Below are 27,676 nucleotides of genomic sequence, written 5' to 3' on the forward strand. Positions count from 1 at the left end.
GGACACTTTTTATGTCTATCTCTTTGAATTGTAGTTGACTATTCTTCCAATAACATGTTGTTGACCTCATGCTTCTTAGATGTGGATGAATGCCTTGAGACCCCACCAGTCTGTGGTCCAAACTCAGTCTGCAACAACACCATTGGAGACTACAACTGTACATGCTTGAGTGGATATAACGTGTCTGATCCAAGTGTGCAGAGTAGTGCTGAAAATCCCTGTACAGGTGAGGATTATTGTCTTGTGGAGGCAGGACTCTGAGTGGAATGTTGGTAGTTTGAGTTGATGTTTCAGTAGATCCAGGCTACCAACTGAAGTGCTGGTGTTCTGAGATCATTTTCATCAAATGTGTCTGTACTAAAATGTAGTTGCTGTTGGTTTTCCCTTGCTGTGAGTGAATCTTTTTTTCACTCTCTTTTAGACATAAACGAATGTGTTGTGATTTTGAACCTTTGTGGCCCCAACTCAAACTGTGCCAATACCAATGGAAGCTACAACTGTTCCTGCTTGACTGGATATCAGGTGGCCAACCCAAATCAATCCATAAGTGAAAGCAATCAGTGCACAGGTAAATGAAAACGAACATGCCTTAGCAGTCTTTTCCTGAAATTTCTGTTTGACACTTTTTCAGCAGAACAATGTTAACTCTGTGTTTTTAGATGTGAATGAATGCCTTCAGACACCGTCAGTTTGTGGTCCAAACTCAGTCTGCAACAACACCATTGGAGACTACAGCTGCTCATGCTTGAGTGGATATAATGTGACTGATCCAAGTGTGCGAAGTAGTGCGAACAATTCCTGCACAGGTAATGTTGTTTTTACGAACCATGTAAAGGACCTTGGGAGAATTTAAAACGGGTTTCTGCATGAGTATGCATTTTAAGTTAAACTGTAATGTTTTTCAGATATAAATGAATGCTATGACATACCAAACGTATGCGGACCCAACTCAAACTGCACCAACACCAATGGAAGCTTCAATTGTTCCTGCCTGAGTGGATATCGGGAGACCAATGTGAATCAAGCCATAAGTGACAGCAATCAGTGCACAGGTAAATGAAGACATGGACACTTTGTATGTCTATCTCTTTGAATTGTAGTTGACTATTCTTCCAATAACATGTTGTTGACCTCTTGCTTCTTAGATGTGGATGAATGCCTTGAGACCCCACCAGTCTGTGGTCCAAACTCAGTCTGCAACAACACCATTGGAGACTACAACTGTACATGCTTGAGTGGATATAACGTGTCTGATCCAAGTGTGCAGAGTAGTGCTGAAAATCCCTGTACAGGTGAGGATTATTGTCTTGTGGAGGCAGGACTCTGAGTGGAATGTTGGTAGTTTGAGTTGATGTTTCAGTAGATCCAGGCTACCAACTGAAGTGCTGGTGTTCTGAGATCATTTTCATCAAATGTGTCTGTACTAAAATGTAGTTGCTGTTGGTTTTCCCTTGCTGTGAGTGAATCTTTTTTTCACTCTCTTTTAGACATAAACGAATGTGTTGTGATTTTGAACCTTTGTGGCCCCAACTCAAACTGTGCCAATACCAATGGAAGCTACAACTGTTCCTGCTTGACTGGATATCAGGTGGCCAACCCAAATCAATCCATAAGTGAAAGCAATCAGTGCACAGGTAAATGAAAACGAACATGCCTTAGCAGTCTTTTCCTGAAATTTCTGTTTGACACTTTTTCAGCAGAACAATGTTAACTCTGTGTTTTTAGATGTGAATGAATGCCTTCAGACACCGTCAGTTTGTGGTCCAAACTCAGTCTGCAACAACACCATTGGAGACTACAGCTGCTCATGCTTGAGTGGATATAATGTGACTGATCCAAGTGTGCGAAGTAGTGCGAACAATTCCTGCACAGGTAATGTTGTTTTTACGAACCATGTAAAGGACCTTGGGAGAATTTAAAACGGGTTTCTGCATGAGTATGCATTTTAAGTTAAACTGTAATGTTTTTCAGATATAAATGAATGCTATGACATACCAAACGTATGCGGACCCAACTCAAACTGCACCAACACCAATGGAAGCTTCAATTGTTCCTGCCTGAGTGGATATCGGGAGACCAATGTGAATCAAGCCATAAGTGACAGCAATCAGTGCACAGGTAAATGAAGACATGGACACTTTGTATGTCTATCTCTTTGAATTGTAGTTGACTATTCTTCCAATAACATGTTGTTGACCTCATGCTTCTTAGATGTGGATGAATGCCTTGAGACCCCACCAGTCTGTGGTCCAAACTCAGTCTGCAACAACACCATTGGAGACTACAACTGTACATGCTTGAGTGGATATAACGTGTCTGATCCAAGTGTGCAGAGTAGTGCTGAAAATCCCTGTACAGGTGAGGATTATTGTCTTGTGGAGGCAGGACTCTGAGTGGAATGTTGGTAGTTTGAGTTGATGTTTCAGTAGATCCAGGCTACCAACTGAAGTGCTGGTGTTCTGAGATCATTTTCATCAAATGTGTCTGTACTAAAATGTAGTTGCTGTTGGTTTTCCCTTGCTGTGAGTGAATCTTTTTTTCACTCTCTTTTAGACATAAACGAATGTGTTGTGATTTTGAACCTTTGTGGCCCCAACTCAAACTGTGCCAATACCAATGGAAGCTACAACTGTTCCTGCTTGACTGGATATCAGGTGGCCAACCCAAATCAATCCATAAGTGAAAGCAATCAGTGCACAGGTAAATGAAAACGAACATGCCTTAGCAGTCTTTTCCTGAAATTTCTGTTTGACACTTTTTCAGCAGAACAATGTTAACTCTGTGTTTTTAGATGTGAATGAATGCCTTCAGACACCGTCAGTTTGTGGTCCAAACTCAGTCTGCAACAACACCATTGGAGACTACAGCTGCTCATGCTTGAGTGGATATAATGTGACTGATCCAAGTGTGCGAAGTAGTGCGAACAATTCCTGCACAGGTAATGTTGTTTTTAGGAACCATGTAAAGGACCTTGGGAGAATTTAAAACGGGTTTCTGCATGAGTATGCATTTTAAGTTAAACTGTAATGTTTTTCAGATATAAATGAATGCTATGACATACCAAACGTATGCGGACCCAACTCAAACTGCACCAACACCAATGGAAGCTTCAATTGTTCCTGCCTGAGTGGATATCGGGAGACCAATGTGAATCAAGCCATAAGTGACAGCAATCAGTGCACAGGTAAATGAAGACATGGACACTTTGTATGTCTATCTCTTTGAATTGTAGTTGACTATTCTTCCAATAACATGTTGTTGACCTCATGCTTCTTAGATGTGGATGAATGCCTTGAGACCCCACCAGTCTGTGGTCCAAACTCAGTCTGCAACAACACCATTGGAGACTACAACTGTACATGCTTGAGTGGATATAACGTGTCTGATCCAAGTGTGCAGAGTAGTGCTGAAAATCCCTGTACAGGTGAGGATTATTGTCTTGTGGAGGCAGGACTCTGAGTGGAATGTTGGTAGTTTGAGTTGACGTTTCAGTAGATCCAGGCTACCAACTGAAGTGCTGGTGTTCTGAGATCATTTTCATCAAATGTGTCTGTACTAAAATGTAGTTGCTGTTGGTTTTCCCTTGCTGTGAGTGAATCTTTTTTTCACTCTCTTTTAGACATAAACGAATGTGTTGTGATTTTGAACCTTTGTGGCCCCAACTCAAACTGTGCCAATACCAATGGAAGCTACAACTGTTCCTGCTTGACTGGATATCAGGTGGCCAACCCAAATCAATCCATAAGTGAAAGCAATCAGTGCACAGGTAAATGAAAACGAACATGCCTTAGCAGTCTTTTTCTGAAATTTCTGTTTGACACTTTTTCAGCAGAACAATGTTAACTCTGTGTTTTTAGATGTGAATGAATGCCTTCAGACACCGTCAGTTTGTGGTCCAAACTCAGTCTGCAACAACACCATTGGAGACTACAGCTGCTCATGCTTGAGTGGATATAATGTGACTGATCCAAGTGTGCGAAGTAGTGCGAACAATTCCTGCACAGGTAATGTTGTTTTTAGGAACCATGTAAAGGACCTTGGGAGAATTTAAAACGGTTTTCTGAAATAGTATGCATTTTAAGTTAAACTGTAATGTTTTTCAGATATAAATGAATGCAATGACATACCAAACGTATGCGGACCCAACTCAAATTGCACCAACACCAATGGAAGCTTCAATTGTTCCTGCCTGAGTGGATATCGGGAGACCAATGTGAATCAAGCCATAAGTGACAGCAATCAGTGCACAGGTAAATGAAGACATGGACACTTTGTATGTCTATCTCTTTGAATTGTAATTGACTATTCTTCCAATAACATGTTGTTGACCTCCTGCTTCTTAGATGTGGATGAATGCCTTGAGACCCCACCAGTCTGTGGTCCAAACTCAGTCTGCAACAACACCATTGGAGACTACAACTGTACATGCTTGAGTGGATATAACGTGTCTGATCCAAGTGTGCAGAGTAGTGCTGAAAATCCCTGTACAGGTGAGGATTATTGTCTTGTGGAGGCAGGACTCTGAGTGGAATGTTGGTAGTTTGAGTTGATGTTTCAGTAGATCCAGGCTACCAACTGAAGTGCTGGTGTTCTGAGATCATTTTCATCAAATGTGTCTGTACTAAAATGTAGTTGCTGTTGGTTTTCCCTTGCTGTGAGTGAATCTTTTTTTCACTCTCTTTTAGACATAAACGAATGTGTTGTGATTTTGAACCTTTGTGGCCCCAACTCAAACTGTGCCAATACCAATGGAAGCTACAACTGTTCCTGCTTGACTGGATATCAGGTGGCCAACCCAAATCAATCCATAAGTGAAAGCAATCAGTGCACAGGTAAATGAAAACGAACATGCCTTAGCAGTCTTTTCCTGAAATTTCTGTTTGACACTTTTTCAGCAGAACAATGTTAACTCTTTGTTTTTAGATGTGAATGAATGCCTTCAGACACCGTCAGTTTGTGGTCCAAACTCAGTCTGCAACAACACCATTGGAGACTACAGCTGCTCATGCTTGAGTGGATATAATGTGACTGATCCAAGTGTGCGAAGTAGTGCGAACAATTCCTGCACAGGTAATGTTGTTTTTAGGAACCATGTAAAGGACCTTGGGAGAATTTAAAACGGTTTTCTGCATGAGTATGCATTTTAAGTTAAACTGTAATGTTTTTCAGATATAAATGAATGCTATGACATACCAAACGTATGCGGACCCAACTCAAACTGCACCAACACCAATGGAAGCTTCAATTGTTCCTGCCTGAGTGGATATCGGGAGACCAATGTGAATCAAGCCATAAGTGACAGCAATCAGTGCACAGGTAAATGAAGACATGGACACTTTTTATGTCTATCTCTTTGAATTGTAGTTGACTATTCTTCCAATAACATGTTGTTGACCTCATGCTTCTTAGATGTGGATGAATGCCTTGAGACCCCACCAGTCTGTGGTCCAAACTCAGTCTGCAACAACACCATTGGAGACTACAACTGTACATGCTTGAGTGGATATAACGTGTCTGATCCAAGTGTGCAGAGTAGTGCTGAAAATCCCTGTACAGGTGAGGATTATTGTCTTGTGGAGGCAGGACTCTGAGTGGAATGTTGGTAGTTTGAGTTGATGTTTCAGTAGATCCAGGCTACCAACTGAAGTGCTGGTGTTCTGAGATCATTTTCATCAAATGTGTCTGTACTAAAATGTAGTTGCTGTTGGTTTTCCCTTGCTGTGAGTGAATCTTTTTTTCACTCTCTTTTAGACATAAACGAATGTGTTGTGATTTTGAACCTTTGTGGCCCCAACTCAAACTGTGCCAATACCAATGGAAGCTACAACTGTTCCTGCTTGACTGGATATCAGGTGGCCAACCCAAATCAATCCATAAGTGAAAGCAATCAGTGCACAGGTAAATGAAAACGAACATGCCTTAGCAGTCTTTTCCTGAAATTTCTGTTTGACACTTTTTCAGCAGAACAATGTTAACTCTGTGTTTTTAGATGTGAATGAATGCCTTCAGACACCGTCAGTTTGTGGTCCAAACTCAGTCTGCAACAACACCATTGGAGACTACAGCTGCTCATGCTTGAGTGGATATAATGTGACTGATCCAAGTGTGCGAAGTAGTGCGAACAATTCCTGCACAGGTAATGTTGTTTTTACGAACCATGTAAAGGACCTTGGGAGAATTTAAAACGGGTTTCTGCATGAGTATGCATTTTAAGTTAAACTGTAATGTTTTTCAGATATAAATGAATGCTATGACATACCAAACGTATGCGGACCCAACTCAAACTGCACCAACACCAATGGAAGCTTCAATTGTTCCTGCCTGAGTGGATATCGGGAGACCAATGTGAATCAAGCCATAAGTGACAGCAATCAGTGCACAGGTAAATGAAGACATGGACACTTTGTATGTCTATCTCTTTGAATTGTAGTTGACTATTCTTCCAATAACATGTTGTTGACCTCTTGCTTCTTAGATGTGGATGAATGCCTTGAGACCCCACCAGTCTGTGGTCCAAACTCAGTCTGCAACAACACCATTGGAGACTACAACTGTACATGCTTGAGTGGATATAACGTGTCTGATCCAAGTGTGCAGAGTAGTGCTGAAAATCCCTGTACAGGTGAGGATTATTGTCTTGTGGAGGCAGGACTCTGAGTGGAATGTTGGTAGTTTGAGTTGATGTTTCAGTAGATCCAGGCTACCAACTGAAGTGCTGGTGTTCTGAGATCATTTTCATCAAATGTGTCTGTACTAAAATGTAGTTGCTGTTGGTTTTCCCTTGCTGTGAGTGAATCTTTTTTTCACTCTCTTTTAGACATAAACGAATGTGTTGTGATTTTGAACCTTTGTGGCCCCAACTCAAACTGTGCCAATACCAATGGAAGCTACAACTGTTCCTGCTTGACTGGATATCAGGTGGCCAACCCAAATCAATCCATAAGTGAAAGCAATCAGTGCACAGGTAAATGAAAACGAACATGCCTTAGCAGTCTTTTCCTGAAATTTCTGTTTGACACTTTTTCAGCAGAACAATGTTAACTCTGTGTTTTTAGATGTGAATGAATGCCTTCAGACACCGTCAGTTTGTGGTCCAAACTCAGTCTGCAACAACACCATTGGAGACTACAGCTGCTCATGCTTGAGTGGATATAATGTGACTGATCCAAGTGTGCGAAGTAGTGCGAACAATTCCTGCACAGGTAATGTTGTTTTTACGAACCATGTAAAGGACCTTGGGAGAATTTAAAACGGGTTTCTGCATGAGTATGCATTTTAAGTTAAACTGTAATGTTTTTCAGATATAAATGAATGCTATGACATACCAAACGTATGCGGACCCAACTCAAACTGCACCAACACCAATGGAAGCTTCAATTGTTCCTGCCTGAGTGGATATCGGGAGACCAATGTGAATCAAGCCATAAGTGACAGCAATCAGTGCACAGGTAAATGAAGACATGGACACTTTGTATGTCTATCTCTTTGAATTGTAGTTGACTATTCTTCCAATAACATGTTGTTGACCTCATGCTTCTTAGATGTGGATGAATGCCTTGAGACCCCACCAGTCTGTGGTCCAAACTCAGTCTGCAACAACACCATTGGAGACTACAACTGTACATGCTTGAGTGGATATAACGTGTCTGATCCAAGTGTGCAGAGTAGTGCTGAAAATCCCTGTACAGGTGAGGATTATTGTCTTGTGGAGGCAGGACTCTGAGTGGAATGTTGGTAGTTTGAGTTGATGTTTCAGTAGATCCAGGCTACCAACTGAAGTGCTGGTGTTCTGAGATCATTTTCATCAAATGTGTCTGTACTAAAATGTAGTTGCTGTTGGTTTTCCCTTGCTGTGAGTGAATCTTTTTTTCACTCTCTTTTAGACATAAACGAATGTGTTGTGATTTTGAACCTTTGTGGCCCCAACTCAAACTGTGCCAATACCAATGGAAGCTACAACTGTTCCTGCTTGACTGGATATCAGGTGGCCAACCCAAATCAATCCATAAGTGAAAGCAATCAGTGCACAGGTAAATGAAAACGAACATGCCTTAGCAGTCTTTTCCTGAAATTTCTGTTTGACACTTTTTCAGCAGAACAATGTTAACTCTGTGTTTTTAGATGTGAATGAATGCCTTCAGACACCGTCAGTTTGTGGTCCAAACTCAGTCTGCAACAACACCATTGGAGACTACAGCTGCTCATGCTTGAGTGGATATAATGTGACTGATCCAAGTGTGCGAAGTAGTGCGAACAATTCCTGCACAGGTAATGTTGTTTTTAGGAACCATGTAAAGGACCTTGGGAGAATTTAAAACGGGTTTCTGCATGAGTATGCATTTTAAGTTAAACTGTAATGTTTTTCAGATATAAATGAATGCTATGACATACCAAACGTATGCGGACCCAACTCAAACTGCACCAACACCAATGGAAGCTTCAATTGTTCCTGCCTGAGTGGATATCGGGAGACCAATGTGAATCAAGCCATAAGTGACAGCAATCAGTGCACAGGTAAATGAAGACATGGACACTTTGTATGTCTATCTCTTTGAATTGTAGTTGACTATTCTTCCAATAACATGTTGTTGACCTCATGCTTCTTAGATGTGGATGAATGCCTTGAGACCCCACCAGTCTGTGGTCCAAACTCAGTCTGCAACAACACCATTGGAGACTACAACTGTACATGCTTGAGTGGATATAACGTGTCTGATCCAAGTGTGCAGAGTAGTGCTGAAAATCCCTGTACAGGTGAGGATTATTGTCTTGTGGAGGCAGGACTCTGAGTGGAATGTTGGTAGTTTGAGTTGACGTTTCAGTAGATCCAGGCTACCAACTGAAGTGCTGGTGTTCTGAGATCATTTTCATCAAATGTGTCTGTACTAAAATGTAGTTGCTGTTGGTTTTCCCTTGCTGTGAGTGAATCTTTTTTTCACTCTCTTTTAGACATAAACGAATGTGTTGTGATTTTGAACCTTTGTGGCCCCAACTCAAACTGTGCCAATACCAATGGAAGCTACAACTGTTCCTGCTTGACTGGATATCAGGTGGCCAACCCAAATCAATCCATAAGTGAAAGCAATCAGTGCACAGGTAAATGAAAACGAACATGCCTTAGCAGTCTTTTTCTGAAATTTCTGTTTGACACTTTTTCAGCAGAACAATGTTAACTCTGTGTTTTTAGATGTGAATGAATGCCTTCAGACACCGTCAGTTTGTGGTCCAAACTCAGTCTGCAACAACACCATTGGAGACTACAGCTGCTCATGCTTGAGTGGATATAATGTGACTGATCCAAGTGTGCGAAGTAGTGCGAACAATTCCTGCACAGGTAATGTTGTTTTTACGAACCATGTAAAGGACCTTGGGAGAATTTAAAACGGGTTTCTGCATGAGTATGCATTTTAAGTTAAACTGTAATGTTTTTCAGATATAAATGAATGCTATGACATACCAAACGTATGCGGACCCAACTCAAACTGCACCAACACCAATGGAAGCTTCAATTGTTCCTGCCTGAGTGGATATCGGGAGACCAATGTGAATCAAGCCATAAGTGACAGCAATCAGTGCACAGGTAAATGAAGACATGGACACTTTGTATGTCTATCTCTTTGAATTGTAGTTGACTATTCTTCCAATAACATGTTGTTGACCTCATGCTTCTTAGATGTGGATGAATGCCTTGAGACCCCACCAGTCTGTGGTCCAAACTCAGTCTGCAACAACACCATTGGAGACTACAACTGTACATGCTTGAGTGGATATAACGTGTCTGATCCAAGTGTGCAGAGTAGTGCTGAAAATCCCTGTACAGGTGAGGATTATTGTCTTGTGGAGGCAGGACTCTGAGTGGAATGTTGGTAGTTTGAGTTGATGTTTCAGTAGATCCAGGCTACCAACTGAAGTGCTGGTGTTCTGAGATCATTTTCATCAAATGTGTCTGTACTAAAATGTAGTTGCTGTTGGTTTTCCCTTGCTGTGAGTGAATCTTTTTTTCACTCTCTTTTAGACATAAACGAATGTGTTGTGATTTTGAACCTTTGTGGCCCCAACTCAAACTGTGCCAATACCAATGGAAGCTACAACTGTTCCTGCTTGACTGGATATCAGGTGGCCAACCCAAATCAATCCATAAGTGAAAGCAATCAGTGCACAGGTAAATGAAAACGAACATGCCTTAGCAGTCTTTTCCTGAAATTTCTGTTTGACACTTTTTCAGCAGAACAATGTTAACTCTGTGTTTTTAGATGTGAATGAATGCCTTCAGACACCGTCAGTTTGTGGTCCAAACTCAGTCTGCAACAACACCATTGGAGACTACAGCTGCTCATGCTTGAGTGGATATAATGTGACTGATCCAAGTGTGCGAAGTAGTGCGAACAATTCCTGCACAGGTAATGTTGTTTTTAGGAACCATGTAAAGGACCTTGGGAGAATTTAAAACGGGTTTCTGCATGAGTATGCATTTTAAGTTAAACTGTAATGTTTTTCAGATATAAATGAATGCTATGACATACCAAACGTATGCGGACCCAACTCAAACTGCACCAACACCAATGGAAGCTTCAATTGTTCCTGCCTGAGTGGATATCGGGAGACCAATGTGAATCAAGCCATAAGTGACAGCAATCAGTGCACAGGTAAATGAAGACATGGACACTTTGTATGTCTATCTCTTTGAATTGTAGTTGACTATTCTTCCAATAACATGTTGTTGACCTCATGCTTCTTAGATGTGGATGAATGCCTTGAGACCCCACCAGTCTGTGGTCCAAACTCAGTCTGCAACAACACCATTGGAGACTACAACTGTACATGCTTGAGTGGATATAACGTGTCTGATCCAAGTGTGCAGAGTAGTGCTGAAAATCCCTGTACAGGTGAGGATTATTGTCTTGTGGAGGCAGGACTCTGAGTGGAATGTTGGTAGTTTGAGTTGACGTTTCAGTAGATCCAGGCTACCAACTGAAGTGCTGGTGTTCTGAGATCATTTTCATCAAATGTGTCTGTACTAAAATGTAGTTGCTGTTGGTTTTCCCTTGCTGTGAGTGAATCTTTTTTTCACTCTCTTTTAGACATAAACGAATGTGTTGTGATTTTGAACCTTTGTGGCCCCAACTCAAACTGTGCCAATACCAATGGAAGCTACAACTGTTCCTGCTTGACTGGATATCAGGTGGCCAACCCAAATCAATCCATAAGTGAAAGCAATCAGTGCACAGGTAAATGAAAACGAACATGCCTTAGCAGTCTTTTTCTGAAATTTCTGTTTGACACTTTTTCAGCAGAACAATGTTAACTCTGTGTTTTTAGATGTGAATGAATGCCTTCAGACACCGTCAGTTTGTGGTCCAAACTCAGTCTGCAACAACACCATTGGAGACTACAGCTGCTCATGCTTGAGTGGATATAATGTGACTGATCCAAGTGTGCGAAGTAGTGCGAACAATTCCTGCACAGGTAATGTTGTTTTTACGAACCATGTAAAGGACCTTGGGAGAATTTAAAACGGGTTTCTGCATGAGTATGCATTTTAAGTTAAACTGTAATGTTTTTCAGATATAAATGAATGCTATGACATACCAAACGTATGCGGACCCAACTCAAACTGCACCAACACCAATGGAAGCTTCAATTGTTCCTGCCTGAGTGGATATCGGGAGACCAATGTGAATCAAGCCATAAGTGACAGCAATCAGTGCACAGGTAAATGAAGACATGGACACTTTGTATGTCTATCTCTTTGAATTGTAGTTGACTATTCTTCCAATAACATGTTGTTGACCTCATGCTTCTTAGATGTGGATGAATGCCTTGAGACCCCACCAGTCTGTGGTCCAAACTCAGTCTGCAACAACACCATTGGAGACTACAACTGTACATGCTTGAGTGGATATAACGTGTCTGATCCAAGTGTGCAGAGTAGTGCTGAAAATCCCTGTACAGGTGAGGATTATTGTCTTGTGGAGGCAGGACTCTGAGTGGAATGTTGGTAGTTTGAGTTGATGTTTCAGTAGATCCAGGCTACCAACTGAAGTGCTGGTGTTCTGAGATCATTTTCATCAAATGTGTCTGTACTAAAATGTAGTTGCTGTTGGTTTTCCCTTGCTGTGAGTGAATCTTTTTTTCACTCTCTTTTAGACATAAACGAATGTGTTGTGATTTTGAACCTTTGTGGCCCCAACTCAAACTGTGCCAATACCAATGGAAGCTACAACTGTTCCTGCTTGACTGGATATCAGGTGGCCAACCCAAATCAATCCATAAGTGAAAGCAATCAGTGCACAGGTAAATGAAAACGAACATGCCTTAGCAGTCTTTTCCTGAAATTTCTGTTTGACACTTTTTCAGCAGAACAATGTTAACTCTGTGTTTTTAGATGTGAATGAATGCCTTCAGACACCGTCAGTTTGTGGTCCAAACTCAGTCTGCAACAACACCATTGGAGACTACAGCTGCTCATGCTTGAGTGGATATAATGTGACTGATCCAAGTGTGCGAAGTAGTGCGAACAATTCCTGCACAGGTAATGTTGTTTTTAGGAACCATGTAAAGGACCTTGGGAGAATTTAAAACGGGTTTCTGCATGAGTATGCATTTTAAGTTAAACTGTAATGTTTTTCAGATATAAATGAATGCTATGACATACCAAACGTATGCGGACCCAACTCAAACTGCACCAACACCAATGGAAGCTTCAATTGTTCCTGCCTGAGTGGATATCGGGAGACCAATGTGAATCAAGCCATAAGTGACAGCAATCAGTGCACAGGTAAATGAAGACATGGACACTTTGTATGTCTATCTCTTTGAATTGTAGTTGACTATTCTTCCAATAACATGTTGTTGACCTCATGCTTCTTAGATGTGGATGAATGCCTTGAGACCCCACCAGTCTGTGGTCCAAACTCAGTCTGCAACAACACCATTGGAGACTACAACTGTACATGCTTGAGTGGATATAACGTGTCTGATCCAAGTGTGCAGAGTAGTGCTGAAAATCCCTGTACAGGTGAGGATTATTGTCTTGTGGAGGCAGGACTCTGAGTGGAATGTTGGTAGTTTGAGTTGACGTTTCAGTAGATCCAGGCTACCAACTGAAGTGCTGGTGTTCTGAGATCATTTTCATCAAATGTGTCTGTACTAAAATGTAGTTGCTGTTGGTTTTCCCTTGCTGTGAGTGAATCTTTTTTTCACTCTCTTTTAGACATAAACGAATGTGTTGTGATTTTGAACCTTTGTGGCCCCAACTCAAACTGTGCCAATACCAATGGAAGCTACAACTGTTCCTGCTTGACTGGATATCAGGTGGCCAACCCAAATCAATCCATAAGTGAAAGCAATCAGTGCACAGGTAAATGAAAACGAACATGCCTTAGCAGTCTTTTTCTGAAATTTCTGTTTGACACTTTTTCAGCAGAACAATGTTAACTCTGTGTTTTTAGATGTGAATGAATGCCTTCAGACACCGTCAGTTTGTGGTCCAAACTCAGTCTGCAACAACACCATTGGAGACTACAGCTGCTCATGCTTGAGTGGATATAATGTGACTGATCCAAGTGTGCGAAGTAGTGCGAACAATTCCTGCACAGGTAATGTTGTTTTTAGGAACCATGTAAAGGACCTTGGGAGAATTTAAAACGGTTTTCTGCAATAGTATGCATTTTAAGTTAAACTGTAATGTTTTTCAGATATAAATGAATGCAATGACATACCAAACGTATGCGGACCCAACTCAAACTGCACCAACACCAATGGAAGCTTCAATTGTTCCTGCCTGAGTGGATATCGGGAGACCAATGTTGTGAATCAAGCCATAAGTGACAGCAATCAGTGCACAGGTAAATGACGACATGGACACTTTGTATGTCTTTCTCTTTGAATTGTAGTTGACTATTCTTCCAATAACATGTTGTTGACCTCATGCTTCTTAGATGTGGATGAATGCCTTGAGACCCCACCAGTCTGTGGTCCAAACTCAGTCTGCAACAACACCATTGGAGACTACAACTGTACATGCTTGAGTGGATATAACGTGTCTGATCCAAGTGTGCAGAGTAGTGCTGAAAATCCCTGTACAGGTGAGGATTATTGTCTTGTGGAGGCAGGACTCTGAGTGGAATGTTGGTAGTTTGAGTTGACGTTTCAGTAGATCCAGGCTACCAACTGAAGTGCTGGTGTTCTGAGATCATTTTCATCAAATGTGTCTGTACTAAAATGTAGTTGCTGTTGGTTTTCCCTTGCTGTGAGTGAATCTTTTTTTCACTCTCTTTTAGACATAAACGAATGTGTTGTGATTTTGAACCTTTGTGGCCCCAACTCAAACTGTGCCAATACCAATGGAAGCTACAACTGTTCCTGCTTGACTGGATATCAGGTGGCCAACCCAAATCAATCCATAAGTGAAAGCAATCAGTGCACAGGTAAATGAAAACGAACATGCCTTAGCAGTCTTTTTCTGAAATTTCTGTTTGACACTTTTTCAGCAGAACAATGTTAACTCTGTGTTTTTAGATGTGAATGAATGCCTTCAGACACCGTCAGTTTGTGGTCCAAACTCAGTCTGCAACAACACCATTGGAGACTACAGCTGCTCATGCTTGAGTGGATATAATGTGACTGATCCAAGTGTGCGAAGTAGTGCGAACAATTCCTGCACAGGTAATGTTGTTTTTAGGAACCATGTAAAGGACCTTGGGAGAATTTAAAACGGTTTTCTGCATGAGTATGCATTTTAAGTTAAACTGTAATGTTTTTCAGATATAAATGAATGCTATGACATACCAAACGTATGCGGACCCAACTCAAACTGCACCAACACCAATGGAAGCTTCAATTGTTCCTGCCTGAGTGGATATCGGGAGACCAATGTGAATCAAGCCATAAGTGACAGCAATCAGTGCACAGGTAAATGAAGCCATGGACACTTTGTATGTCTATCTCTTTGAATTGTAGTTGACTATTCTTCCAATAACATGTTGTTGACCTCATGCTTCTTAGATGTGGATGAATGCCTTGAGACCCCACCAGTCTGTGGTCCAAACTCAGTCTGCAACAACACCATTGGAGACTACAACTGTACATGCTTGAGTGGATATAACGTGTCTGATCCAAGTGTGCAGAGTAGTGCTGAAAATCCCTGTACAGGTGAGGATTATTGTCTTGTGGAGGCAGGACTCTGAGTGGAATGTTGGTAGTTTGAGTTGACGTTTCAGTAGATCCAGGCTACCAACTGAAGTGCTGGTGTTCTGAGATCATTTTCATCAAATATTTAAACAAAAGTGTTAAGCTAAACTGTAATGTTTTTCAGATATAAATGAATGCTATGACATACCAAACGTATGCGGACCCAACTCAAACTGCACCAACACCAATGGAAGCTTCAATTGTTCCTGCCTGAGTGGATATCGGGAGACCAATGTGAATCAATCCATAAGTGACAGCAATCAGTGCATGGGTACCTAATTAGCACCATTTTTCATATAGGAAGAGGAATTGAACATAGCATTCATAACTATGTTGGACATGTTTTGATATACACCCTAACCGATAACACCTTACTTGACGGGTTCGTTCATAACACATTCATAACAGCTGTCATGAACTGCACATGAAGCATTAATGACTTTTTCATGAAACATGACTCAACCTTCATACCAACCCTTTCATGAATGTGGAAGACAAAACATCAAAAACTTGTTCAATTAAAAATCCAACAGTCGCAATGCAGCATTGCTGTCTCTTTTGTTTTAGCCAACCTGATCATGTCACATCTTAGTCAATGGTGAAGTCCAGTGTCCAGGGGAATTTAATTCTTTTTTTGTCTGTTTGTTTATTTTGTGATAGTAACCTCGGAAGAATGCATAATTGTTTACACCAATGACTGTATATAGATATAAATAAAATAGGAATGTCCAACCATTCAGAGGTTTACAGATGGTAAGTGGTTCACTTCCCAGTATGTTGAGTTCTTCACAACTCGTATAGCAAAGTGACATTTGAAGTAGATTTCATAAAATATTCATGAGATGTTTACAAACGCTGGAGAGGATTCATAATACCTTGTATATGGATTACTAGATGTGCTTCACAACTCGTATAGCAAAGTGACTTTTGAAGTAAGCTTTGTGAGATATTCATAAAGTGTTTACAAAGGCTGGTGAGGATTCATAATACCCTATAATGAAATAAACAAACAGACAAAAACTAAATTCTCCTGGACACTGGACTTCCCCGTTGAAGATGCGACATGATCAGGTTGGCTAAAACAAAAAAGACAGCAATGCTGCTTTGCGATTGTTGGACTTTCATTTTGACATGTTTTTGACGTTTTGTCTTCAACATTCATGAAAGGGTTGGTATGAATGTTGAGTCATGTTTCGTGAAACAGTCATGAATGCTTCATGTGCAGTTCATGACAGCTGTTGTGAATGTGTTTTGAACAAACCCGTCAAGTAAAATGTACCCTTTAGCAGATGTTAATTTTGGTGCTGATAATTTGCTAACATAATTTGTTATGCAGACGTTGACGAATGTCTACAATCTTCATCGATCTGTGGTCCAAACTCAGTCTGCAATAACACAGTTGGAGGATATAATTGCACTTGCCAGAGTGGATATCAGGTCATCAACACCAGTCTGCTGAGTAGCGTTGATAATCCTTGTACAGGTTGGTTATTTTATTAGTTACGATGATCAATTACCCAATATAGTACTTTAGGTTTTAATGTGCATGTGAGGCATTCTTTCCCACCTGTGATTCTCATAATTTGACATTATCTCTAGAACTTCTTTACTACAAAATTGAATTTGAGCTCAACGCAACTTCTGGAATTGTGGATCAACTCAGGAACATCCTGAATGGCCTGTCATTGTCTGTAGATAACCTGTCTGAAATCACTGACACTTCTATCACAACAGGTTTGGTTATTCTTAACTTTGTGTTTGTTATCATCACCTTATGAGTTATTATTATGTTCTTTATATTCTTGCATGTTTTTTTTTTCACCAACATATTTTTCTTCCACATATTTCTTCATGACCGGTCCTATATATTCTCAAAATGTATAGACCATTTTATGGATTATTTAACTGTTCTGTTGCTTTTTAGCTGTCATAAAACTGACTCTTATTATCCCCCCCCTAGTGTGTTCACCCAATGGCACTTCATACAAGTGCCAATGTGAAAGTGAATTCTATTGGTCTTGTGACAAATGCCAGACATATGGACACTGTGATGACATCATCAACAACACATGTGGATGCATCAATGCCATTCCAGATGACAGACAGTTTTGCCAGCCTAAAACAAGTAATGCCAGAAATGTAGATTCTACTGTTACTGCTGGTATATTTTACACATTAGGAAATATGTGTTTCATAGTTTTGCATTTCTGCTTTCTTAAAGAAGCTATGTGGAATTCTGTGGAATGCAGCCATAAGACACTCTTACAATGACTTACTACCTTCACATAGCACCTTTAACACTTTGAATGCTGCGCTGTTTTTGGAAGGTTTGGCCCAGAGTGCCAGCAATCTAGATTATTGTTGACGATTTTTGTAGAGCCACAGCGTATTCTCTGTTATAGCTTTGGACACATACAATGGCTCGTTTGAAAGGTGAGACTTTAAGCTCTCAGTGGGTACAAACCTTTTATTTCAACATGTCTCTGTTCTTGAGAAATCCCAAGGAAATAGTGACTAGTTTTCATCAAAATCCCATTTTTTTTCTAGACATGGAGAAAAGATGTCGTTCTTGAAATATGAAGTGTTGCCTGTAAAGTTACCGCGAAGTGACCTAGCGAGACCTGGCGAGACTGCCACCTAGTGATAAACCTGCAAAAACAATTTGACTCACAGTGGCAACCATTAAAAGCCGAGTTATTCTAAAATATCTAGATAAAATGTCTAGATTGTGCATTTTCATGAGCTTTCGATCGTCATCTATATCAGTTCTATTTATCATAGAGTTCTCAAAATCGCACCTAAGGTGTATATTAGAGTGTCTATCTAGAGGAGATTTGAAGGCCTAAAAGACATTTTCAGGCCTTCATTTTCAAGGGGGAGGGGGGGGGGGGGTGTGGAGATATGACCCCAATAACTCAATTTCAGTCACTACAAAATGTTCAAAGCCCTGGTTTTCAATTGCATCACAGCAATCATCTATACTAAATATTTCAAGAGATATTGATATTTTTTGTGATTGCTCTCATCCTTTAACTTAAATGTATCAATATTTTTCCAATAGACTTCAGCAACTGTCCAGGTAATAATGTCTTTTTTTATAATTATTCTGATTAACCAATCCTGAATATTGTGTTTGTTCATGTCCCTAAAGACACAATCTTACTATTTTAGATATAGATGAATGCTTACAATCCCCGCCAGTCTGTGGTCCAAACTCAGTCTGCAACAACACGGATGGAGACTACAACTGCACGTGCTGGAACGGATACCAAGTTTCAAATATCAGTCAAAGAATAAGTGAAAGTAATCCTTGTATAGGTGAGCTACAGTAAAAAAAATGGATCTCAAGATCTTTGTGTCTGCTTAGAAGCACTCTTGTGTCATAGTGTTCGCTTTGTAGGGAAATGGGAAACAAATGGACTTGGACCCATCTCTGTGTACATGATTCTAACCAATAAGATAAGATAGAATTAAATAGCAAATATTTTATTCATCCCGAAGGAAATTTGGCTGCCACAACAGCACCGTCCTGTGCATGTAAACAAACACAAGCACAAAAGTAAAATAAGTTTAAGAAAAATAAAATAATAATGATTATGACATCACATCAGTCATCATCAGCCACATTACTGAACACATCAATAATCACATAAAACAGATGAATCAACACATTGCTTCTGGAATAACAAAAGAAGACGCTGAAGTCAAAACAAACTTTTGCCAGAATTGCAGAGTTTTCCTTTAATAGAGCAGCATGTTTGGTAATGTTATGTTATGTTAGAGGCCAATATGCAAACTCACACTATTTTTGTAGGAACTGTTTTTTCATCAGCCAAAACTGATTACAATGACTGGGTACAAAATGAACATTTCTGTAGCAAGATAATCAAAACTAGATGTACCGCAAAGCGATACATAATATGACCGCCGCTCAGTCTTGCACATTTTCTCCGCAAATGTCAATCACGCTCCTGTTTCCATCGCCCACACCATCCCTTACTGCAACTTTTATGTATGTAAATGAGTGTGTGCATGTGTGCACTTGCTTTTGTGTATGAGTGCTTCTCTGTCTATATGTGTGTGTGTGTGTGTGTGTGTGTGTGTGTGTGTCTGTGTGTGCGTTTTCTAAAATTCCTTTTTGACACTTTTTCAACAGAACATTTTTCATTTGTGTTTTATAGATGTGGATGAATGTCTTCAGACACCGTCAGTCTGTGGTCCAAACTCAGTCTGCAACAACACCATTGGAGACTACAACTGCTCATGCTTGAGTGGATATAATGTGACTGATCCAAGTGTGCGAAGTAGTGCGAACAATTCCTGCACTGGTAATTTTGTTTTTACGAACCATGTAAAGGACCTTGGCAGAATTTAAGACCGTTTTCTGCATGATTATGTATTTTAACTGAAATCTACCTTTCTCAGACATTAATGAATGTGATGACATACCAAACATATGCGGACCCAACTCAAACTGCACCAACACCAATGGAAGCTTCAACTGTTCCTGCCTGAGTGGATATCGGGAGACCAATGTGAATCAAGCCATAAGTGACAGCAATCAGTGCACAGGTAAATGAAGACATGGACACTTTGTATGTCTATCTCTTTGAATTGTAGTTACTATTCTTCCAATAAAATGTTGTAAACCTCATGCTTCTTAGATGTGAATGAATGCCTTGAGACCCCACCAGTCTGTGGTCCAAACTCAGTCTGCAACAACACCATTGGAGACTACAACTGTACATGCTTGAGTGGATATAATGTGACTGATCCAAGTGTGCAGAGTAGTGCTGACAATCCCTGTACAGGTGAGGATTATTTTCACTTGAAGGCAGCACTCTGAGTGGTATATATTTAGTTTGAGTTGACGTTTCAGTAGATCCAGGCCACCAACTGATGAGCTGGTGTTCTGAGGTCATTTTCATCAAATGTATCTGTACAAAGATTATGTTGATGTTGGTTTTCCCTTGCCGTGAGTAAAAGTTGTGTCACTCTCTTTTAGACATAAACGAATGTGTTGTGATTATAAACCTTTGTGGCCCCAACTCAAACTGTGCCAATACCAACGGAAGTCACAACTGTTCCTGCTTGACTGGATATCAAGTGGCAAACCCAAATCAATCCATAAGTGATAGCAATCATTGCACAGGTAAATGGAAACGTACATGCTTTAGTAGTCGTTTTCTAAAATTCCTTTTTGACACTTTTTCAACAGAACATTTTTCATTTGTGTTTTTAGATGTGGATGAATGTCTTCAGACACCGTCAGTTTGTGGTCCAAACTCAGTCTGCAACAACACCATTGGAGACTACAACTGCTCATGCTTGAGTGGATATAATGTCACTGATCCAAGTGTGCGAAGTAGTGCTAACAATTCCTGTACAGGTAATGTTGTTTTTACAAACCATGTAAAGGACTTTGGCAGAATGTAAGTGAAATTCTGCATGTTTTCTGCATGATTATGTATTTTAACTGAAATCTATCTCATAATATCTTCTCAGATATTAATGAATGTGATGACATCACCAACAAATGTGGACCCAACTCAAACTGCACCAACACCAATGGAAGCTTCATCTGTTCCTGCCTGAGTGGATATCGGGAGACCAATGTGAATCAAGCCATAAGTGACAGCAATCAGTGCACAGGTAAATGAAGACATGGACACTTTGTATGTCTATCTCTTTGAATTATAGTTGACCATTCTACCAATTAAATATTGTTGACCTCATGCCTCTTAGATGTGGATGAATGCCTTGAGATCCCACCAGTCTGTGGTCCAAACTCAGTCTGCAACAACACCATTGGAGACTACAACTGTACATGCTTGAGTGGATATAACGTGACTGATCCAAGTGTGCGGAGTAGTGCCAACAATCCCTGTACAGGTATGGTTGTTTTTACGAACCATATAATGGACCTTGGCATCATTTAACACAGTTTTCTACATGAGTATGCATTGTAACTTAATCTCTACCTTTTGTAGATATAAATGAATGTGATGACATACCACTTGTATGCGGACCCAACTCAAACTGCACCAACACCAATGGAAGCTTCAACTGTTCCTGCCTGAGTGGATTTCGGGAAACCAATGTAAATCAAATCATAAGTGTCAGCAGTCAGTGCATAGGTATGTTTTCAACATCATGGTCTTTTTTCAGCTAGGAGGAGAAATTGAACATAGCATTCATATCTTGGATACGATATGCATTTTAACCTTTTGGTGCTGATAAGTTGCTAAAAGAAATTGCTTGTCGTTATGCAGATGTTGACGAATGTCTTCAATCTTCATCGATCTGTGGTCCAAACTCAGTCTGCAATAACACAGTTGGAGGATATAATTGCACTTGCCAGAGTGGATATCAGGTCATCAACACCAGTCTGCTGAGTAGCGTTGATAATCCTTGTACAGGTTGGTTATTTTATTAGTTCCAATCATCAATTACCTAATATAGCACTTTAGGTTTTATTGTACATGTGATGCATTTTTCCCACCTGAGATCCTCATAATCTGACATTTTATCTAGAACTTCTTTACTACAAAGTTGAATTTGAGCTCAACGGAACTTCTGGAATTGTGGATCAACTCAGGAACATTCTGAATGGCCTGTCATTGTCTGTAGATAACCTATCTGAAATCACTGACGCTTATATCACAACAGGTTTGATTATTCTTAATTACTTATGTGCAGTATTTAACTTTGTGTCTCTTATCATCACCTTGTGATTTATATATTCCTGCATGTTTGTTTTACAAATATTCAAATGTCTCTTCTTCATTTCTTCATGACAAGTCCTATATATTTTCAAAATGTATCAACGATTTTAAGCATTATTGAGCTATTCTGTAGCTTTTCAGTTGTCATAAAATTGACTGTTATTATCCCCCCCCTAGTGTGTTCACCCAATGGCACTTCATACCAGTGCCAATGTGAAAGTGAATTCTATTGGTCTTGTGACAAATGCCAGACATACGGACACTGTGATGACATCATCAACAACACATGTGGATGCATCAATGCCATTCCAGATGACAGACAGTATTGCCAGCCCAAAACAAGTAATGCCAGAAATGTAGATTCTACTGTTACTGCTGGAATATTTTACAAAGTTATGACACAATAGGAAATATGTGTTTCATAGTTTTGCATTTCTGCTTAAAGGAGCTATGTGGAATTTTTACCTTGAATGGTCTTGAATACAGCCACAAGGCACTCTTGTCATGACTTGCTTTGTGTTTTAATTAGCGGCCACACTTGGTGCAATGTGGTATTACTTCTTCAAACAAAGGAGAACCTCCCGCATAGTACCTTTTAATAGGCAATAGGAGATATACAGTAGAAGAGCTATAAATAAAAAGGTGAAAGGTTGCACAAATTACAGCCACATTAAGATTATTCTCAATTTAAAACGCCTAAGAGAAATGTTCTTGATGTTTTGTAGAATGTTTGGGAATATGACCTCAACGACTGACTTTCAATCACTACAAAATGTTCAAAGCTCTGCTTTTAAATTGCTTCACAGCTTTATTAATCATCTAATCTAAATATTTCAATAGATTTCGACTTAAATATTTTTTGTGATGGTTCTCATCCTTTAACTTTAATTTCTTGATATTTTTCCAACAGACTTCAGCAATTGTCCAGGTAACAATGTCTTCTTTTCAAATTATTCTAAATGCACTTAGTTTGAATATTGTGTTTGTTCATGTCCTTAAAGACTCAATCTTACTGTTTTTAGATGTAAATGAATGCCTTCAGACCCCACCTGTCTGTGGTCCAAACTCAGTCTGCAACAACACGGATGGAGACTACAACTGCACATGCTGGAATGGATACCAAGTTTCAAACATCAGTCAAAGAATAAGTGAAAGTAATCCTTGTATAGGTGAGCTACAGTAAAAAAAATGGATCTCAATGTCTGTGTGTCTGTTTAGAAGCACTCTTGTGTCATAGTGTTCGCTTTGTTGGGAAATGGGAAACAAATGGCTTGGACCAAGCTCTGTACACAATTCTAGCCAGTAAGATAAGATCAGAAATACTTTAATCGTTCCAAAGTAAATTTGACAGCATCGTCCTGTGTGTGCAAAGAAACACAAACTTAAAAGTAAAATAAGTTTAAGAAAAATAAAATAATAATGATAGTCACATGACATCAGTCATCAGCCACATTACTGAACATAATAATCTCATTAAACACCTTAACCAAAGATCCTTCATCTCCGCTTTAACCCTGTCTGCCTTAACCAATACATTTCTTCTGTAACAACGAACGAGTAATTTTTTATTTTTTTTTGGAGCTCAAATAACAACAACCTTTTGCCAGAATGGCAGACTTTTCCTTTAATAGAGCAGCATGTTTGGTAATGTTATGTTAGAGGCCAATATGCACACTTGCACTATTTTTGTAGGAACTTACTGGTTTTTCATCAGCCAAAACTGAGTACATTGACTGGGTACAAAATATACATTTGCTAGATAGATTGGTAGCAAGATGTATGATTTATTTTCACTTATTTTCTTTTTTAAAATATGATTTTGTTGACCTTGTTTTTAGATGTGGATGAATGCCTTCAGACCTCACCAGTCTGTGGTCCAAACTCAGTCTGCAACAACACCATTGGAGACTTCAACTGCTCATGCTTGAGTGGATATAACGTGACTGATCCAAGTTTGAAGAGCAGTGATGACAATCCCTGTACAGGTAAAGCTATTTGATGAAGCACTGCAAACCTGCTACATTAGCAGAAGTGGAACAACACCAAGATATTGTGAGTATTAGCGTATTTCCAGACTATACTGTAAGTCCCTGCCGAGTATAAGTCACATCAGTCAAAAAATGCATCAGGAAGAGGAAGAAACATATACATACAGTAAGTCACGCCAGACTATAAGTCGCATTTATTTACAAATGAATTTCACAAAATCCAAGATCAAGAACAGACAGAGACTTTGTAACTGAACGCGTAGTGAGCGCGTATTCCACTGTATCAAAGATTAACAAATGTCTAGCAGTGCAGCTGTTAGTTGTACACTGAGGACAAGGAGACCTTGACTGGAGCTAAGAATGGTTTGTATACTAAAGCTATCATGACCAGATTTACCCCATTCAGCAGGTCCCCGGTCAGCCCTTTGTCTCTGATGAAACATTAAGCCAAATTGGCAAAGTTTTGTAAAATCACTCAGTATTATAATGTAACAACTATATGTAGCTACCCACAATTGGTAACACAATGATAGTTGGAATCATTCATCACACTGAAGTATTGGTTTCATTCTCCATGTACTTTGTTGTTGTGAACCTTTTCAGATATAAATGAATGTGTGGAGATCCAAAACCTGTGTGGTCCCAACTCAAACTGTACCAATTACAATGGAAGCTACAACTGTTCCTGCCAGACAGGATATCAAGCAAGCTCTGTCAATCAGTCCATAAGTGGTAGTAACCAGTGCCAAGGTAAACAAATCCAAAGGCAACAAAGTGTCTCATTATATCTGTCCAAATATATAGATATACTGTATACATCTGTCTGAAATATTCATTATTAAAAGTGTGTTTTTTCGCCACACATTTTCAGATGTGGATGAATGTCTTATGTTTCCATCAATCTGTGGCTCAAACTCAGTCTGCAATAACACTATTGGAGACTACAATTGTACATGCTTGAGTGGATATAGTGTCAACAGTGAAGATCTACCAATAAGTGTCTACAATCAATGCACAGGTTTGTAATTGATTTACCATATTCTATTTAACAGTAGATTGGTCTTTATTTTAAATATTGCCTTGACTGTTGTGAAGATATTGTATTTGTTTCAAGGATTCAATGTATTTTTCTGTATGTAGATATACATGAATGTCTGGAGACACCAAATCTGTGCGGTCCCAACTCTAATTGTACCAACACAAATGGAAGCTACAGCTGTTCATGCTGGAGTGGATATCATGCAACAAATGCAAACCATCCCATTAGTGACAACAACCAGTGCATTGGTAAATACATTTCAATAAACTCTTAATTTTAAAATTCAGAGTGATATTTAGTACAATCTTGATATGATCTTTTCTTTAGATGTGGATGAATGCATTCAGACACCATCAATCTGTGGTCCAAACTCAGTCTGCAACAACACCATTGGGGACTACAGCTGCTCATGCTTGAGTGGATATAACGTGACTGATCCAAGTGTGCGAAGTAGTGCTAACAATACCTGTACAGGTGAGGTTGTTTTTATGAACCATATAGAGGACCTCGGCATCATTTAACACAGTTTCCTGCTTGTGTATGCATTTTAACTTAGCTCTACCTTTTTCAGATACAAATGAATGCAATGACATACCAAACGTGTGCGGACCCAACTCAAATTGCACCAACACAAATGGGAGCTTCAACTGTTCCTGCCTGAGTGGATATCGGGAGACCAATGTAAATCAAACCATAAGTGACAACAATCAGTGCACAGGTAAATGAAGACATGGACACTTAGTATGTCTATCTTTTTGAATTGTAGTTGACTATTCTTCCAATAACATGTTGTTGACTATGTGCCTCTTAGATGTGGATGAATGCCTTGAGACCCCACCAGTCTGTGGTCCAAACTCTGTCTGCAACAACACCATTGGAGACTACAACTGTACATGCTTGAGTGGATATAACTTGACTGATCCAAGTGTGCGGAGTAGTGCTGAAAATCCCTGTACAGGTGAGGATTATTGTCTTGTGGAGGCAGCACTCTGAGTGGAATGTTGGTAGTTTGAGTTGACGTTTAAGTAGATCCAGGCCACCAACTGAAGTGCTGGTGTTCTGAGGTCCTTTTCATCAAATGAGTCAGTGCAGAACCGTAATTGCTGTTGGTTTTCCCTTGCTGTGAGTAAATCTTTTTCACTCTCTTTTAGACATAAACGAATGCATTGTGATTCTAAACCTTTGTGGCCCCAACTCAAACTGTGCCAATACCAATGGAAGTTACAACTGTTCCTGCTTGACTGGATATCAAGTGGCCAATCCAAACCAATTCATAAGTGATAGCAATCAGTGCACAGGTAAATGAAAACGTACATGCTTTAGCAGTGTTTTTTTTTAAATTACTGTTTGACACTTTCAACAGAACATTGTTGACTTTATGTTTTAGATGTGGATGAATGCCTTGAGACCCCACCAGTTTGTGGTCCAAACTCAGTCTGCAACAACACCATTGGAGACTACAACTGTACATGCTTGAGTGGATATAATGTCACTGATCCAAGTGTGCAAAGTAGTGCTCACAATTCCTGTACAGGTGAGGTTGTTTTTATGAACCATATAGAGGACCTCTGCATCATTTAACACAGTTTCCTGCTTGTGTATGCATTTTAACTTAGCTCTACCTTTTTCAGATACAAATGAATGCAATGACATACCAAACGTGTGCGGACCCAACTCAAATTGCACCAACACAAATGGGAGCTTCAACTGTTCCTGCCTGAGTGGATATCGGGAGACCAATGTAAATCAAACCATAAGTGACAACAATCAGTGCACAGGTAAATGAAGACATGGACACTTAGTATGTCTATCTTTTTGAATTGTAGTTGACTATTCTTCCAATAACATGTTGTTGACTATGTGCCTCTTAGATGTGGATGAATGCCTTGAGACCCCACCAGTCTGTGGTCCAAACTCTGTCTGCAACAACACCATTGGAGACTACAACTGTACATGCTTGAGTGGATATAACGTGTCTGATCCAAGTGTGCGGAGTAGTGCTGAAAATCCATGTACAGGTGAGAATTATTGTCGCGTGAGGGCAGCACTCTGAGTGGAATGTTGGTAGTTTGAGTTGACGTTTCAGTAGATCCAGGCCACCAACTGAAGTGCTGGTGTTCTGAGGTCCTTTTCATCAAATGAGTCAGTGCAGAACCGTAATTGCTGTTGGTTTTCCCTTGCTGTGAGTAAATGTTTTTCACTCTCTTTTAGACATAAACGAATGCATTGTGATTCTAAACCTTTGTGGCCCCAACTCAAACTGTGCCAATACCAATGGAAGTTACAACTGTTCCTGCTTGACTGGATATCAAGTGGCCAATCCAAACCAATCCATAAGTGATAGCAATCAGTGCACAGGTAAATGAAAATGTACATGCTTTAGCAGTGTTTTTCTAAAATTACTGTTTGACACTTTCAACAGAACATTGTTGACTTTGTCTTTTAGATGTGGATGAATGCCTTCAGACACCATCAGTCTGTGGTCCAAACTCAGTCTGCAACAACACCATTGGAGACTACAACTGTACATGCTTGAGTGGATATAATGTCACTGATCCAAGTGTGCGAAGTAGTGCTAACAATTCCTGTACAGGTAATGTTGTTTTTACAAACCATGTGAAGAACCTTTGCGTCATTTACTGTAACAAAGTTTCCTGCTTGTGTATGCATTTTAACTTAGCTCTACCTTTTTCAGATATAAATGAATGCAATGACATACCAAACATATGTGG

At 39.8% G+C, this 27,676-nt stretch overlaps 1 protein-coding gene across 1 annotated transcript in view; it reads left to right on the forward strand.

The window, feature by feature from the left end:
- LOC134098318 (fibrillin-1-like) overlaps positions 1–27,161 on the forward strand; it is a 41,493-nt gene extending 14,332 nt beyond the window's left edge. Inside the window, exons 28-70 of the mRNA XM_062551347.1 lie at positions 422–568; positions 906–1,052; positions 1,488–1,634; positions 1,972–2,118; positions 2,554–2,700; positions 3,038–3,184; positions 3,620–3,766; positions 4,104–4,250; positions 4,686–4,832; positions 5,170–5,316; positions 5,752–5,898; positions 6,236–6,382; positions 6,818–6,964; positions 7,302–7,448; positions 7,884–8,030; positions 8,368–8,514; positions 8,950–9,096; positions 9,434–9,580; positions 10,016–10,162; positions 10,500–10,646; positions 11,082–11,228; positions 11,566–11,712; positions 12,148–12,294; positions 12,632–12,778; positions 13,214–13,360; positions 13,698–13,847; positions 14,283–14,429; positions 14,767–14,913; positions 16,792–16,926; positions 19,618–19,764; positions 20,435–20,581; positions 20,698–20,844; positions 22,828–22,845; positions 22,940–23,086; positions 23,756–23,902; positions 24,509–24,655; positions 24,777–24,923; positions 25,046–25,192; positions 25,272–25,418; positions 25,516–25,662; positions 26,096–26,242; positions 26,576–26,685; positions 27,156–27,161. Of these exons, the coding sequence (XP_062407331.1) occupies positions 422–568; positions 906–1,052; positions 1,488–1,634; positions 1,972–2,118; positions 2,554–2,700; positions 3,038–3,184; positions 3,620–3,766; positions 4,104–4,250; positions 4,686–4,832; positions 5,170–5,316; positions 5,752–5,898; positions 6,236–6,382; positions 6,818–6,964; positions 7,302–7,448; positions 7,884–8,030; positions 8,368–8,514; positions 8,950–9,096; positions 9,434–9,580; positions 10,016–10,162; positions 10,500–10,646; positions 11,082–11,228; positions 11,566–11,712; positions 12,148–12,294; positions 12,632–12,778; positions 13,214–13,360; positions 13,698–13,847; positions 14,283–14,429; positions 14,767–14,913; positions 16,792–16,926; positions 19,618–19,764; positions 20,435–20,581; positions 20,698–20,844; positions 22,828–22,845; positions 22,940–23,086; positions 23,756–23,902; positions 24,509–24,655; positions 24,777–24,923; positions 25,046–25,192; positions 25,272–25,418; positions 25,516–25,662; positions 26,096–26,242; positions 26,576–26,685; positions 27,156–27,161 (6,005 nt within the window). The remainder of the gene's footprint in view (positions 1–421; positions 569–905; positions 1,053–1,487; positions 1,635–1,971; positions 2,119–2,553; positions 2,701–3,037; positions 3,185–3,619; positions 3,767–4,103; positions 4,251–4,685; positions 4,833–5,169; positions 5,317–5,751; positions 5,899–6,235; positions 6,383–6,817; positions 6,965–7,301; positions 7,449–7,883; positions 8,031–8,367; positions 8,515–8,949; positions 9,097–9,433; positions 9,581–10,015; positions 10,163–10,499; positions 10,647–11,081; positions 11,229–11,565; positions 11,713–12,147; positions 12,295–12,631; positions 12,779–13,213; positions 13,361–13,697; positions 13,848–14,282; positions 14,430–14,766; positions 14,914–16,791; positions 16,927–19,617; positions 19,765–20,434; positions 20,582–20,697; positions 20,845–22,827; positions 22,846–22,939; positions 23,087–23,755; positions 23,903–24,508; positions 24,656–24,776; positions 24,924–25,045; positions 25,193–25,271; positions 25,419–25,515; positions 25,663–26,095; positions 26,243–26,575; positions 26,686–27,155) is intronic.
- The last annotated feature ends 515 nt before the right edge of the window (positions 27,162–27,676 follow it).

This window comes from Sardina pilchardus, chromosome 12 (assembly GCF_963854185.1).
Source record: "Sardina pilchardus chromosome 12, fSarPil1.1, whole genome shotgun sequence".
Classification (NCBI taxonomy): Eukaryota; Metazoa; Chordata; class Actinopteri; order Clupeiformes; family Clupeidae; genus Sardina; species Sardina pilchardus.